The 15000-nt window shown below is 43.6% G+C and overlaps 1 protein-coding gene across 2 annotated transcripts in view; it reads left to right on the top strand.

The window, feature by feature from the left end:
• Positions 1-14827, top strand: part of LOC143284809 (chondroitin sulfate N-acetylgalactosaminyltransferase 2-like) — a 77572-nt gene extending 62745 nt beyond the window's left edge. Inside the window, exons 1-3 of one of the 2 annotated variants that reach the window (XM_076591865.1) lie at positions 2949-3403; positions 8375-8624; positions 9432-14827. In XM_076591865.1, coding sequence (XP_076447980.1) covers positions 8442-8624; positions 9432-10955 — 1707 coding nt within the window. In that variant the 5' untranslated portion in view covers positions 2949-3403; positions 8375-8441 and the 3' untranslated portion in view covers positions 10956-14827. Of the gene's footprint in view, positions 1-2948; positions 3404-8374; positions 8625-9431 lie in introns of those variants that run through there. The other variant, XM_076591857.1, reaches the window with a different exon arrangement.
• The last annotated feature ends 173 nt before the right edge of the window (positions 14828-15000 follow it).

Raw genomic sequence — 15000 nt, 5'->3', positions numbered from 1 at the left:
TGTTGTTATTTTATGTGTGTTTTTTTGTTTTGTTTTGTTTTGTTTTTGTTGTTGGTGGTGGTTTTTGGGTTGTTGTTTTTTTTTTTTTGTTTTTTTTTTGGGGGGGGGGATGGGGGGGCGTATGGGGGGTCACTTGTTTGAAGAACTATGGAGTACAATATGGTATTTTATTATATTGTCTTGTGTTGTATTGTATCGTATTGTATTGTATTGTATTGTATTGTATTACTCTCTTTCGTCACAACATATTTCTATGTGTCAAATTCGGGCTGCTTTTGCCAAGGGAGAACCTGTCGCTGCAGTGCTGTGCCACGTACCCTTGTTATTCTTCATTTCTCTTCCTGGTGGTATATTTGGTTTCCTATCACGGTGGATTTTTCTACACAGTTTTGCCAGAGACAACGCTTTTGTTGCTGTGCATTCTTACACTAAGAGCATCCTACCGTCGCACGGGATCTCGGTTTATCGTCTCATCCATATGAACAGTGTCAGACGACCAAAGTCTGGTTGACTCCGATGGAGAAAGTACTCGTGAGTGTGGGGATTCCATCACGTTTGATCAGATTCTCTCGCTTGAATTCCTTGGCGGACACAGTACTCTAATATCAGGTAGCAGACTCAGACAGACGAGTTTCTGATCGTGAGCGTTGTTTACTTGTCTCGCTCGTAACCTAGATACATAGTTACGTCCTAATACTTCGTCATCCAAGATCGACCCAAGGGAGGTTACTCCACACACCCCTTTCTCATGCAAACAACATGTATCTGTTTCAGAACTGAATTAAACTAGATCTAGCTATAAATCAATTAACTGTTCCATTTCAGCTCCATGAACTGTACACCTTTAAATCTAAAGTCTTTTTCTTTTCATTGTCCTCTTCTTGGCAAATTTAGATAGGTTTCCTGGCTGCTCAGCTGATAGATGGACTTTTTTTGTGGTAGCCCTGCTGACAGCATTTCCTTCATGTCGTGCTTCATCACAAGTCTCCAATCCCACTTCTGACACCATCTAATATCAGTTAGCAGACTCAGACAGACGAGGTTTAGATCGTGACTGTTGTTTACTTGTTTCGCTCGTAACCTAGATACATCGTTATGTCCTAATATTTCGTCAGCCAAGATCTACGTAAGGGAGGTTACTCCACAATTACCACTTGGACACCACAGTTACATGCATGGAAGACAACGTAAGCCAGTTTTTTTCCCCCCCTTATGAACCATTGTTCGTGTGACTCAGACCGGCTACACTGGTGTAAAAATAGGTGGACTGCTCATTGGCTGGAAAAGCTGGTCAGCTGGCCCGCCATCTTGTAGCTCGTATCGGGCCGTCAGTCGTTGGAGAAGTTGTCTCCTAACTGTTTGTACTTTCTGAACTGTAGCCGTGTTTCTTCAATGAAATTCTGCTATGCCTGCCCTTGACATGTTTCATCCTGATTTATGTCTACCAGAATAGCAGCAATTCAAAACCGGTTCGTGTAGGTTTTTTTGGTTTTTTGTTCTTCTTTTTAGAATGGTTGTTGGGCTTGAGAAGGTGTGTGCGTTTGTGTTGTGTCAAAGATAGACAACTCTTTGTACCAGTTGGGCTTCCTTAGCATCTAATTTCAGCTCAGAGTCCTAATTTCATATTCATCCTCTCTCCCCGTTGCTTCGATAAGAGAGGAGGGAGAGAGAGAGAGAGAGAGTGTGTGTGTGTGTGTGAGTGTGTGCGCGTGTGTGTTAAATATGGATTGTTAACGTGTTTTGTTGGAGTGTTTTTTTTTGGGTGACATATCAAAATTCATTCCTAATTATTCCACCACAAATAATGAAAGATTAGTGTTGAGACTACTTCTGTAGTTGAAAAGAAAAACTGCATTATTCAGGGGAAAATCACAACGGACAGCAAGGGTTACAAGTCGTGTAAGACGAGCTGAGTGCTGAAAGTAATCTATCAACAGTTACATGAAACATAAACGGACAGGGCAATCATTCTTATCTCACTCATAGAGTACAACAAATGCTCCCGAAACCCCCTCACAAGAATGAGGTTATAAACAATGCGCTCCACAAAAATGTCACATCAAAACGAAACTGAAATCAACACTTTTTTTTCGTTTTCTTTTTATTACAAGGTGTGGTTTTTGTATTAACAAATAAACTAACCTTTAATTACTGCCGTCAACATTTCGTGTAAACACCGTTTATAAAAATTCAAATTCTAGAAGAAAAAAAAAACAAAAAAACTTCGAAATAAAATTATATTTTTCCATGAAGTGGAAGAGGAGCACACAATGCCAGTTTACAAATCCTGCCCTCCTATAAAAAGGAAAAGTAGATAGATATGAAACAGTATTTCACATGGATAAGGGAAAAGAGAAATGGTGGGGGCCGGGAGGGGAAGGAGGGAAAGGGGTGACAGACAGACAAGCAGACAGACAGACTGACAAAGACATAGAGAGATGTATAAAGCGCAAAGTGCGAATGTGCGTGTCCTCTTATCTCTTGGAAATACTGAATTCCCTCAAATTTGCATTCATTATCAGCACTGTATTCAGTGGCTCTGCCACAGTTACTTTTTTCCGCGCGTCACATTTCTCTTGTAATGCTAGCCATGCATACAAGAGCCCACCCACTTCGGGGAACATTTATGACTATGGCACCAAAGAACGAACGGTCTCTGATGGCACCACACACCGCACGCGCGCGAAGACAACAAAAGGGGGCCGGGGTGGGGGGGGGGGGGGTAACGAAAAAAACACACAAAAAACCCGAGGCAAGATAATAGGGAAGTGGCACAGGAGAGGAGATGGATAGCGACAAGTGTGAAGAAGGAAAGGGGCTGGAGGAAGACGGCACGACAGAGAGAGAGAGGAGAAGAAGGGGTAGTGGTGGGGGTGATCCTTTATCACGCAGAAGGATGCTAGTGTATCCCCACATTACTTGCATGCACAGTTCGGAGGAAGAAGAGCGCACTGAGCAGCAGCAGCAGCTGCTAGCAGCAGGCAGTGTGAGAAGCAGTGTGTGCTGGTATTATCGTCTTTGTTAGCATCACAGGGGTCGGACTTTGGGAGTTCGCGTGTCTCTGTCAGCAAGGGTCCTCTACCGTGTCTTTTATGGGGAGGTGGGGGGCGGGGGGGAAATGACGGCTGCGTTATTGTGCCGAAGTTCTAGTTTTTTTTATGTCGCTGTCACTTCTTTTTATAATTAATGACCACATGCTGCCTTTCTGAATTATTCAGCAATTCTAAATCGGGAATTTGCTGTGTGGAAAGGTGAGTGAATGAGAGAGAGAGAGAGGGGGGGGGAGAGAGAGAGAGAGAGAGAGCGTAGAGGAACAGCTGGCATCTTTTCTCCTTTGTGATGTGAACATGTGTGGAGAGAGCGACTGACTTCGCAACGGATTCAGGGGGCATGGTGTGTTCAGGTAGGTGACTGTTTGATGATACACCAATGATGATGTGCTTATTCATTTATTTGAACTTTTTCCCCCCATATCTTTTTATTCGTTCAATCTGCTTACAATGCACAAAGACCTTATACTAAGCAGCACGGGGGGTACAAAATATCACATTATTTCTTACTTTCTTTCCTTCTTTTTTTTTCTTCTTTTCTTTGCCAACCTATAGTAGGCGCTCAAGGTCTGACCATTGCGTTGAGCTTATGCACTGTTATGTAGGTCAGGCATCTGCTGTTTCTTCTTCTTCTTCTTCTTCTTCTTCTTCTTCTTCTTCTTCATTCTTTAAGCAGATGTGGATTAGTGTATATTGATTAGTCCACATGCTTTGACACCATGAAACTGAAACAAACTTAAAGCACCACCTGATCATTTAAATAATAATAATGTAGGCTTATATAGCGCAGTACCCCCATCTCAGATGGGGCTCACCGCGCTTTACAATAAGATATACAAATTTAAGACTAAGTTTCGTAAAATATGTTCAAAGTCACCACAATTACACACGACATTGGCTAAAATATACATATGTAGGACTGAGTGACATAATTTTTTATTTTATATATATAATGTAAATCGACACAGGCGCCATCACAGTAAATCACACAGGTGCAAATCACAGCAGAGCAAAGTACATCACATTCTCCATTGTCAAAAACTATAAACACCGGGGAACCAGGTATCACGAAAAACACACCAAAGTCATCACAGATGCATACAGATAAACACAAAGAGCACATCCAGCAACAAAAATCACAGCAAGCATATGCAGACGGAAAACTTTCAGTGTGAAAAGTACAGTTTGAAAAGATATGTTTTGAGTGCTGTCTTGAATGCGGGTGTTTAGGGAGTAACGGAGGCGTGAGGGCAGTGAATTTCAATGTTTAGGTGCAACAAAAGTGGAGTGATGGCCTAGAGGTAACGCGTCCGCCTAGGAAGCGAGAGAATCTGAGCGCGCTGGTTCGAATCACGGCACAGCCCCGAAATTTTCTCCCCCTCCACTAGACCTTGAGTGGTGGTCTGGACGCTAGTCATTCGGATGAGACGATAAACCGAGGTCCCGTGTGCAGCATGCACTTAGCGCACGTAAAAGAACCCACGGCAACAAAAGGGTTGTTCCTGGCAAAGTTCTGTAGAAAATCCACTTCAATAGGAAAACAAATAAAAGAAAAAATACAAAAAAATGGGTGGCGCTGTAGTATGGCGATGCGCTCTCCCTGGGGAGAGCAGCCCGAATTTCACACAGAGAAATATGTTGTGATAAAAAGAAATACAAATACAAATAAAAAAAGGAACGTTCACCATAAGTTTTAGTACGAATCTTTGGAATGGACAGTGTGCGCTTGTCATTTGAAGAACGGAGTTGTCTGGAGGGTGAATAGACAGAAAGTAGATCTGAAAGATAGACAGGACAAGAATCAGTGAAGAAATTGTGATAAAGGACTGAGAGATTGTATTTTATTCGTGCTTGAATGGGGAGCCAGTGAAGGGAAGCGAGTAGGGGAGTGATGTGTTGACGTTTCTTAGCTTTGAGAGTGAGTCGTGGTGCAGAGGTTTGAACTTTTTGAAATTTGTCAATACAGTGTTTGGGGCAGCCAGCAAGAAGAGCATTTCCATAATCTAATCTAGATAGAACAAAAGAACAGACCAAAGTCTTTGTGTTTTCTGTGTTTAGATATTGCCCAATGGAGCTGATTTGTCGGAGTGATGCATATGCTGACCTACAAATGTGTTTGAAATGTGTGTCAAGTTTCATGCCATCAGAAAGCATATAACCTAAACTGCGTGCAGATGCTGAGGAAGGTATTCTGAGGTCCCTACCAGGATAGATGAAGGCTTAGGCAAGTCAGAAAATGAGCGCTTTGAGTGAATGAGAAGTGCCTTGTCTTGTTATCATTTAGTTTGAGCTTGTGATCTGTCATCCATGATCTGACATATGTGATGCATGACTATATAGTCTGTATGGTTTGACCTATTTCTGTAAGGTGACATGTTGTATAAACTTGTGTGTCATCTGCAAAAGATTGATTGGAAACAAAGTGACTTTGGATGAGTGCATGAAGAGGTTTGGTGTACATGATGAACAGTAAAGGACCTAAGACAAAACAGGTGCTGGTTGCGATGAGTGATTATTGATGACTGTCTGTATTCGACTTGAAAGATAGCTTTTGACCCAAGAAAGAGCTAATCCTGAAACTCCATAGTAGTGATGAAGGATGTGCAACAAAAGTGTCTGGTGTATGGTGTCAAACGCTGCGCTGAGATCTAGCAAAGTAAGAACAGAAACATGACCTTGATCCAGTGCCAAAAGTAGATCGTTAGTGACCTTGAGAAGTGCAGTTTCTGTACTGTGTGAAGGTCTGTATGCTGATTGATTGGGTGACAGCAGGAAATTTGAGTTTAAGTATTCAAATAACTGACTCATAACAACTTTCAATGACCTTAGACATGAAAAATAAGTTTGAGACTGGTCGATAATTTTGTAGAACATTCTGATCCATAGAGGGTTTCTTAAGTAGTGGTTTTACAACTGCGGCTTTATAACTAGAGGGGAAAGAACCTGAAAGAAGACTTTCATTTACTATATGTGTCAAAGTGGGCAAGAGAGTGTCAATGTTTTCAACCAACAAAGAAGTAGGGATGTGATCTAGTTGGCAGGTGGTCAGTTTTTACTTTAAAATGATCTTTTTTAGTTCATGTTCTGTGACAGGATGGAAGCAGTCAAAAACAGAGGAAACTGAATTCGTGGCTTGATTCGAACTGATCACAGATAATGCAGCAGTTGTCATACGATCAAGTTCTTGTCTGATGTCAAACTTAGAAGTAACAAAAGTACCAGTATTAGATTCTGTTATATGGGTAGTGCTCCCGCGATCGAGTTCAGAGCGAATGTTAGCTATCTTAGTTCTAAAATAATCACTAAAAACAGTTGGCAACTAACAGGATACAAATTGGGGAGGGGAGATGACATTTCATTGCCAATGAGTTTACCACAGACACTAAAAAGCTGCCTCATCGATTTGCTACCTCAAATCTGAGCACTATAATACATAGTTTTTGCCTTTGGGACAATCTTTGTGACTTTTCTCTTCGCAGAGGCAAAGATTTGTTTACTGACAACCAGTCCAGCCTTCTTACTCTGTTCCTCTGCATGTCGTCTTTCTTTTTTTAGCTTTCCTAAGCTCTTCTTTAACACTAGAGTACCAAGGGGCAGATCGTCCATCCTTCACTTTACAGCGGGTGACAGACATGCGGCAGACAGGCATGGAAACAGGTTTATTACGAACATTCCTCTCTCTCTCTCTCTCTCTCTCTCTCTCTCCGTGACAAATGTAGCCTGCAACATAGCTCAGCAGTTTAAGCAGCTAAGTGGCTGCACATCTTTTGCCTATCGTTATAAATAACTGTATCTTTATCCAAAGTAGCGTTTAGCACGAGCTCTCTCCCTCTCTCTCTAACAAGCACACACACTCACACACGCGCGCACGCACACACACACACACACGCACGCGCTTACGAACACAAACACAGAGAGAGAGAGAGAGAGAGAGAGAGAGGAGACAAAGCGACACACAGACCAAGAGAAACAATGGCAGAGAGTCTGAATCACAGTCACAAAATTCGTTTTATATATAACCAACCACAACTAGTTTCAAGCGCCTGTTTGCTAAGCCCACACCATGGTATTCCAGAGGTTACACGGCCAGTTACCAGCCAGACCTTCCTCTAATTGGCTGTTTGCGGCGGCGCCGTAACTCGTGCGCTTGTCTTTGACGTAAAGCAGTACTCGTCGTCACCAGAGAAAGCGTCAGGCACACGTAATTGGATGACGCAAGAGTCTGCCAGTGTCAGACGAGTCTGTTTAGTCACACACCGATGCAATTTTATTTCGCGGATCCGCGGAAATCTACAGGCGCCCTTAGTACGAACTAGATAAGAGTAACATAAACATGGCAAGGGGTGTGGGAGTGGGGGGGTCTGTGTGAACTGAACTCAAACTGAACTGTAGTAAACTGAGAGGCACATTGGACTGGAACAGAACGGAAAGTGAGCAGAAACTGAACCTTAACTGATGATGATGACGCCTCCTTAAAACTGAACTGAAACTAGACTGAAACCGAAACCGGAATTGCACGGAAACTGAACTGAAGCTGTAAGTGAAGTTTCTTCTGCTGCTGCTGCTGCTGCTGCTAATGATGATGGTGATGATGATGACGTTTTCAGGGTGATGAAGTGTGAAAGAGGAGGTAGGCTGAAGTGACGGTAGCAGGGCGGGAGGGATGTTGATGATGACGATGACGATGATGATGATGATGTTGTTGTTGTTAATGACGTTTTCAGGGCGATGAAGTCCGGAAGAGGAGAGAGGCCGAAGTGACGGTAGCAGGAAGGGGGGGATAATGATGATGATAATGAAAATGATGATGATGATGACGATGATGATGATGATGATGATTTTTTTTCAGGGCGATGAAGGGTGGAAGAGGAGGGAGGCTGAAGTGACAGTAGCAGGGCGGGAGGGATGATGATGATGACGATGATGATGATGATGATGATGATGCTTTTTTTTTCAGGGTGATGAAGTGTGGAAGAGGAGGGAGGCAGAAGTGACGGTAGCAGGGCAGGAGGGATGATGATGATGATGATGACGATGATGATGATGATGATGATGATGATGCTTTTTTTTCAGGGTGATGAAGTGTGGAAGAGGAGGGAGGCTGAAGTGACGGTAGCAGGGCAGGAGGGATGATGATGATGATGACGATGACGATGATGATGATGATGATGATGTTGTTGTTAATGATGTTTTCAGGGCGATGAAGTCCGGAAGAAGAGAGAGGCTGAAGTGACGGTAGCAGGAAGGGGGGGATAATGATGATGATAACGAAAATGATGATGATGACGATGATGATGACGATGATAATGTTGTTTTTTTTTCAGGGCGATGAAGTGTGGAAGAGGAGGGAGGCTGAAGTGACGGGAGCAGGGCGGGAGGGAGGGAGGGAGGATGCGGGCCATGCCGCGCGTGCTGCTGCTGCTGTTCAGCCTGTCCGTGCTGACCATGATGTTCGTGGCGCGCTGCGGACTCAACATGGACGCCCACCTGCACCAGCCGCCCACACGGGGGCTGCCCCACACGATGGTGAGGGCCCAGGCCGACACCAGCGCCAACTACAACCACCTGAAGCAGGTGTGTGTGTAAATGATAATAATAATAATTATTATTATTATTATTAATGTTATCGTCATTATTATTGTTTGTTGTTGTATGTTTTATATAGCGCTATAATACCAGCATAAGCAATCTCTAAGCGCTTTACAAATCCAGTACTTCGTGTGAAACGGGAAAGCACGTGAAAAGTAGTAGAAACATATAAAAGGTAAAAGACTAATAAAAACATAATCATTAATATATCTTCTTTTTTTTAAATTAAAAACGCAATCCACAAAACTCACAAAGTAACATACTCTCAATATTACAACTGTTACACTCCAACACACACACACACACGCACGCACACACACACGCACACACACACACACACACACACACGCACGCGCGCACGCACGCACGCACGCACATACACGCACACACACACGCGCGCGCGCGCGCACGCACACACACACAACAACAGCAACAACAACGACAACAACTCTGAATGAGGTCTCTTGTTTGGGGGTTTGGTTGCTTTTACCTTGGCCTTAAGCTTAGTCCAAGTCGTCATCTTGAATGTGCGTGCGTGTGTGTGTGTGTGTGCATGTGTGTGCGTGCGTGTGCGTACGTGCGTGTGTGTATATGTGTGTGAGCAGCTGGACACATAATTTAAGCACCGTTACCAAAAACGATCTAAACGATAAACGGTTACATTGAACTCGCTCCCACACTGTTCCGACACTCGAGCTGTCATCCATGACCCTGGTAAGAACGATGAAGTAGTGATCACTGCTAATGCCCGTGTCTGTGTCTGTCTGTGTGTGTGTGTGTGTGCCCTGCCAGGTGATGCGGCAGCGAGAGGCGCAGCACAGCCAGGAGCGGAGCCGGCTGGAGGACAAGATCCGGTCCTTGGAGAGCCAGCTGCACGCCATGAAGCAAGGCCGGCTCACCAATAACACCACCACCACCACCTCTACTACCACCACCACTAAACGACGCCCTCGGACCTCGTCCCACCCTCCCCCTCTCCCCGTGCCCCCTTCTCGCAGTCAGGCCCTTCAGCAAACCAAGGGGTCTCAACAGCTGGTATCGAACATGTCCACGCAAGACGTTTTTTCTTACTTCATAGAGCGACTCCAGTCCGCAGAGATCACGAAAGGAATTTCCTACAAGACAGAATACGAAATTATTCCCTTCAACAGATTCACTCTTACCAGGATTTACCTGGTAGAGCCAGGGTTAGGAAAGCGTGTGATAGAAAAGCCCATAGGGTATAAAAAGAAGGACCTGTATGAAATCATAGCTTATGGGATTGACAAACTGAACGGCAATCGGACAGGGGGTCAGACTCTGTACTCTTACGACGACTTTGTGGAGGGCATTCACCGCACAGAGCCCACCACGGGGGCACACTATGAGCTGTATTTCCAGAACAAAGATTCTGCCCAGGACGTGAAGATGACATATGTCAAAGTGGTGGTGTTCCGTCCCTTTGGCCCCCCGATGTTGATCACCAGTGATCTCACCTACATCAAGGCGCAGTGGATCAACCTGATTCTGCCCTTGTCGGGCCGTTTGGAGACGTTCCGCTACTTCATGGAACGCTTCACCACAGTCTGCATCAAGCACGACAAGCGGGTGTACCTGACCGTTGTGTACTTTGGCACGGAGGGCTTGAAAGAAGTGAAGACCATCATGTCCAACGCGGCCAGACAACACAAGTACAAGCACATGAAGCTGATCACTCTCAACGAAAAGTTCGCTCGGGGCCGGGGCCTTCAGATTGGGGCCCTGAACTGGAAGAGCGGAGACGTCCTGCTCTTCATGTGCGACGTGGACATCATCTTCGGCGAGGACTTTCTGGAGCGCTGTCGCATGAACACGGAACAGGAAAAGCGCGTCTATTACCCCATCGTGTTCAGCTTGTACAACCCCAAAATTGTGTACTCCTTGCAGGACATCCCCACGCCCTCTTTAGCCGAACAGCTGGTCATATCCAAAGATACCGGCTTTTGGCGAGACTTTGGCTACGGCATGACCTGTCAGTACAGGTCGGACTTCCTGAAGATCAAAGGGTTCGATGAGCAGATCCAGGGCTGGGGAGGGGAGGACGTGTTCCTCTATCAGAAGTTTGTGCGCAGTGAGTATCTGGTCATCAGGGCCACAGATCCCGGCATCTTCCACCTGTGGCATGAAAAGTTCTGCGACCCCAAGCTGAGTCCTGAACAATACCGCAGCTGCATCCGTTCCAAGGCACTGAACGAAGCCTCCCATTCACAGCTTGGACTGTTGGCCTTCAAAGATGAGATCGATGTTCACCGTAGCTCATTGAACAGAGTCGAGATCAAAGAACAAGCTATTTTGTGATGGTTTTTAGCGCATGATAACAACAAACACTACGTCTTTATTGTCCAGTTCAAAACCAGAAAATTATCTCTTGTCACCCCCGCTGCAGTTAGAACAACAGAAATCTAAAACATCACACTTATAAAAAGAGACGCAATCATTTCAATACACGAGAACAAATTCAGCGTAAAATATCTCTTTTTTTCTCTTTTTTCCCCCCTTTTTTCACATATTGAAAAAGACCGTTAGCACTTATATTCTAATGTAGAAGTCCACCTGCATCACACACACACACACACACACACACACACACACACACACACACACACACACACACAAACAAACAAACACACGCACACACACACTTACACATTACTCAAAGTGAAAAGACGTTAAAGAACACACACACACACACACACACACACACACACACACATCCCTACAGAATTATAGCATATTAATCTTAAACAACTAATAAAAGAAATACAGAAAACAGATATGTGAACAGTGTCAAATGATACGGGAAAACAACGTCAGCGAGTGTTCAGGCTGAGAGGAGAGCCTGTTGTGACCAGGAAACAAGAAACAACTTTGTGCCCAAAATACATCTTGCTCCCCTGGATTTCGTTGTTTTTTTGTTGTTGTTTTTTTGTTTGTTTGGTTTTTTTTGTTTTGTTTTTATCGGTATATACCAGATAAACAAACAAAAACTGTGTTGAAGCTGCTATTTATAAAGCAGTCGCTTTATTCTCACACAAACTCTGTATGCTTCATTGTAATCTCAAAAGAGATTTCTTTAAAATTATATATTATATATATTATATATGTATACATATATAGCGAGAGGGAGAGAGAGAGTTAATCACACCCGCGCTATATACATTTCGTCATACCCATGTTTAATACATTTCGTAGTGCTTGAACTTTTAAACTAAAATGGCATATGACTCAACCTGAACACACACACACACAAAAACTGTGTGTAAGGGTAAGAAAGGGTGGTGGTGTGCTGGTGACGGGGTGGGGGTTGGGGTGGAGGTGAGTGTGGATGTGGGTCTGTACAGATATAATGGGTGTGGAGACAGTACAAGCCGCAGTGGTGTTTTACTATTGTTGTAGGAGGCTGAGTGATTGTTTCAGTGTGAGGCCTGTCTGCCCAAGTGCAAACACCAGTGGGTACATATGTGTGAGTGTATGTGTGTGTGTACGTGTGTGTGTGGTACGTGTGTGTGTGTGTGTGTACGTGTGTGTTCTGTTCAATTTCATTTAATGTCTATCCACAATAAGTGATATTAGACATGAAGAAGAAAAAAAAGGGGGGGAGCGGAGAGAAAAGAGGGAGGGGAAGGGAAAGGGATGAAAACAATACTATTCACAACATTAACTTAACAACAATCTGAAAAGAAAATAACTTTCCAACTCTAAAACATATAGACGTAAAAAAATAAAATAAAATAAAAACCAAAACAAAGGATAATATATTCCTGTCATAGTTCCTGCTGGAGGACTTTGAAGCAGCTGCATACTGAACACAAAAATATAAGTACCTAAATCGAGAAACTTTCATGTCTGAAAGAAAAACATCTTAGCCAAGAGAGATGCTAGCAAGAGAGTTGTCTGAATCATCTACTTGTGTGAATATCTTTCATCCATCATTTCCATTATTTTTTATCTTGTCACAACCGGGAATAATACTGAGCAACATCAAATGTGTCAGAGTTAATATTATTATTATTATTATTAAGTTGCTCTTGTTGTTGTTGTTGATGGTGATGATACTTCTGTACTGTCTATCATCTGTCAGACACCATACTTTGAGCGCTTTTACAGATTCATTTGCACAACAGCGTGCTTACCAGCGTAGAGCCGACTGACACCTGCCTTTAGGCGCTCACCATTCGTTTCCTATGCCCGCAGTTGGATACTGCAGCGAGCCCACTCGTCAGACTATGGCGAGCACGGAGATGAAGCGGCAGACAAAACGTCGAAGCTGGGCGTGGGAGATGAAGGAGAAGAAAACACAGTTACAGAATGGTGCAGAGATAAAGGTGCTCATCAAATCCGACCCCATATCGTTCCAGCCTCAAGATACCTACAGCTAGGCTGCTACTGACTGTCCCGACTGGACCCCATCATTTTGTTGTTGCTGCTGTTGTTGTTTTTGCACTGCAGATTGAGCATAATAAACTGCCATGTGCATAAAAAGCTTCTACCTCGCTGCCATTTTCTCTGTCTTCCTCTTCTTCCTCCTCCTCCTCCTCCTCTTCCTCCATCGTCATTTTCCTTAAAACTCTGTGAAGAGCTGTTTGGAGCGCTGCTCAGAAGAACAGTTCACCAAGTTCCTCCAGGTCTGTCTGTTAACAGTGTGTCAAAGCTTGGGTCTCTGCAAATGGTTTAATTCTGTCCGTCCTACAGTGTTGTCAGTCTTTTCTGTGCCCCCGTTGGGAAAACAGACGAGGCCAGGGAACGTTTTCTCTAGTACTGCAGGGACCTCAAACAGTTGAAGGTCTGAAGGAGGGGCGGAGGGAGGGACGAGATACCGCTGACGCCTACTTGATTGTCTACAAGACAAGCTGAACAGGCCTGTGGAAGCACGCCAGAAGTTGCTGTTGTTTTTCTTGTAATTTTTTTTTCTTTTTTTTTCCTTCCTTCAAGCCAACTCTGAAGTCTCCATGCCTTTCTAAAAGAGAAGTGACTGTGTTGGACGCAGTACCTCAGGGTACTTTTTGCATTTTGGCATCCTACATTCTGGAACCTTTTATCTAAACGAACGCATTCGTGCGCTTTGTGATGCAGACAAATGATAAATAACATGCCGTATGTTAACCACCCTCTTGATCAAGAGTTAGGTTGAAAAACGATGGAAAATGACAAGACACGAATCGACACTTACTGGCTCAAGCCGCCGTGTGTGTGTGTGTGTGTGTGTGTGTGTGTGTGAATACTTGTCAGGCCAATAAACTGAAAGAGCAGCTGTATGCTTGTCGTTAACCGAATTAATTCGTCATTGTTTCCGATTTTCTGGACACTGTAGGATAGCTGCACTTTAGCGTACAGACTAAATCTTTATCGAAATTAAGTACAATAACCCTTAGAATATATGGGCCATAGCATCTACTAATGGAAATATCTTTTCAACTATGCACGAAAATTGCCGCTAAATTAGGTCCCTGATTTGGGGTTTCTAAAATAGGAAACTACCCAGAACATATTCTTCAGGACTGCATGGAAAGCCGGAGAGAGTTCGGAGATACAGCTCGCTGATGCCTGCTCGTCTACATGATAAGCTGGACGGGTCTGTGGAAGCACTCCAAAGGTTTCACCCAAAAGACAATCATCTGATTCAGATGTCGCCGTGTTTATCTGAATGAGCAGCGACAGAGGAGCGCACAGTACCACAGTTTGTGACCTGCACAAGCATAGTGAGTCCGTATGTCACGGCTACTGGACAAACGCGGGAATGCGAGGGAAAAGAATATCATGACTGGTCTGAGTACTGACAAGCTTTATTGCGTTCTACGTAAATACTCAAAACTGATATTCGTTTGACATTTTGTAAATGTGCCTTTTTAATGTTTATAATTGCATGGACTTGTACTGACAGTATTTATCCTTTTCATATCTAGTCAAGTCAATAACTACTGCGTGCAATGTATGCAGTTTCAATGCATTTCATTTAATCGTGTATTCATGTAGATAACTGGCAATGTCTACTCAGTGTCATCATTTTATTTACTTGATGCAATCCACTATGCAACACTATGCAATATTTTGTGAACTATATATTTGCACATACAATAATTTTTGAACATTTTATTGTTTGTTTGTATGAATGTACATTAAGGTTGAGTTTTCTATATGAAAATGTTAAAAAGAATAAAAATGAAAAACAAACCAACAACACATTTACGAATTGGCTGATTTTGACTGGCAGCACGTAAAAGTGTATGTTTGCGTGAACATGCATGCCAACGTTTGTGTACATTTATTCCTCTCAGCATGATTCAGGTACATGTTTCGCAGTGTGTGTGTGTGTGTGTGTGTGTGTGTGTGTGTGTTCTTTTTG

Source organism: Babylonia areolata, chromosome 1 (assembly GCF_041734735.1).
Source record: "Babylonia areolata isolate BAREFJ2019XMU chromosome 1, ASM4173473v1, whole genome shotgun sequence".
Lineage (NCBI taxonomy): Eukaryota > Metazoa > Mollusca > Gastropoda > Neogastropoda > Buccinidae > Babylonia > Babylonia areolata.
The sequence above is the reverse complement of the archived record's forward strand: the minus strand, read 5'-3'. Positions and strand labels throughout refer to the sequence as shown.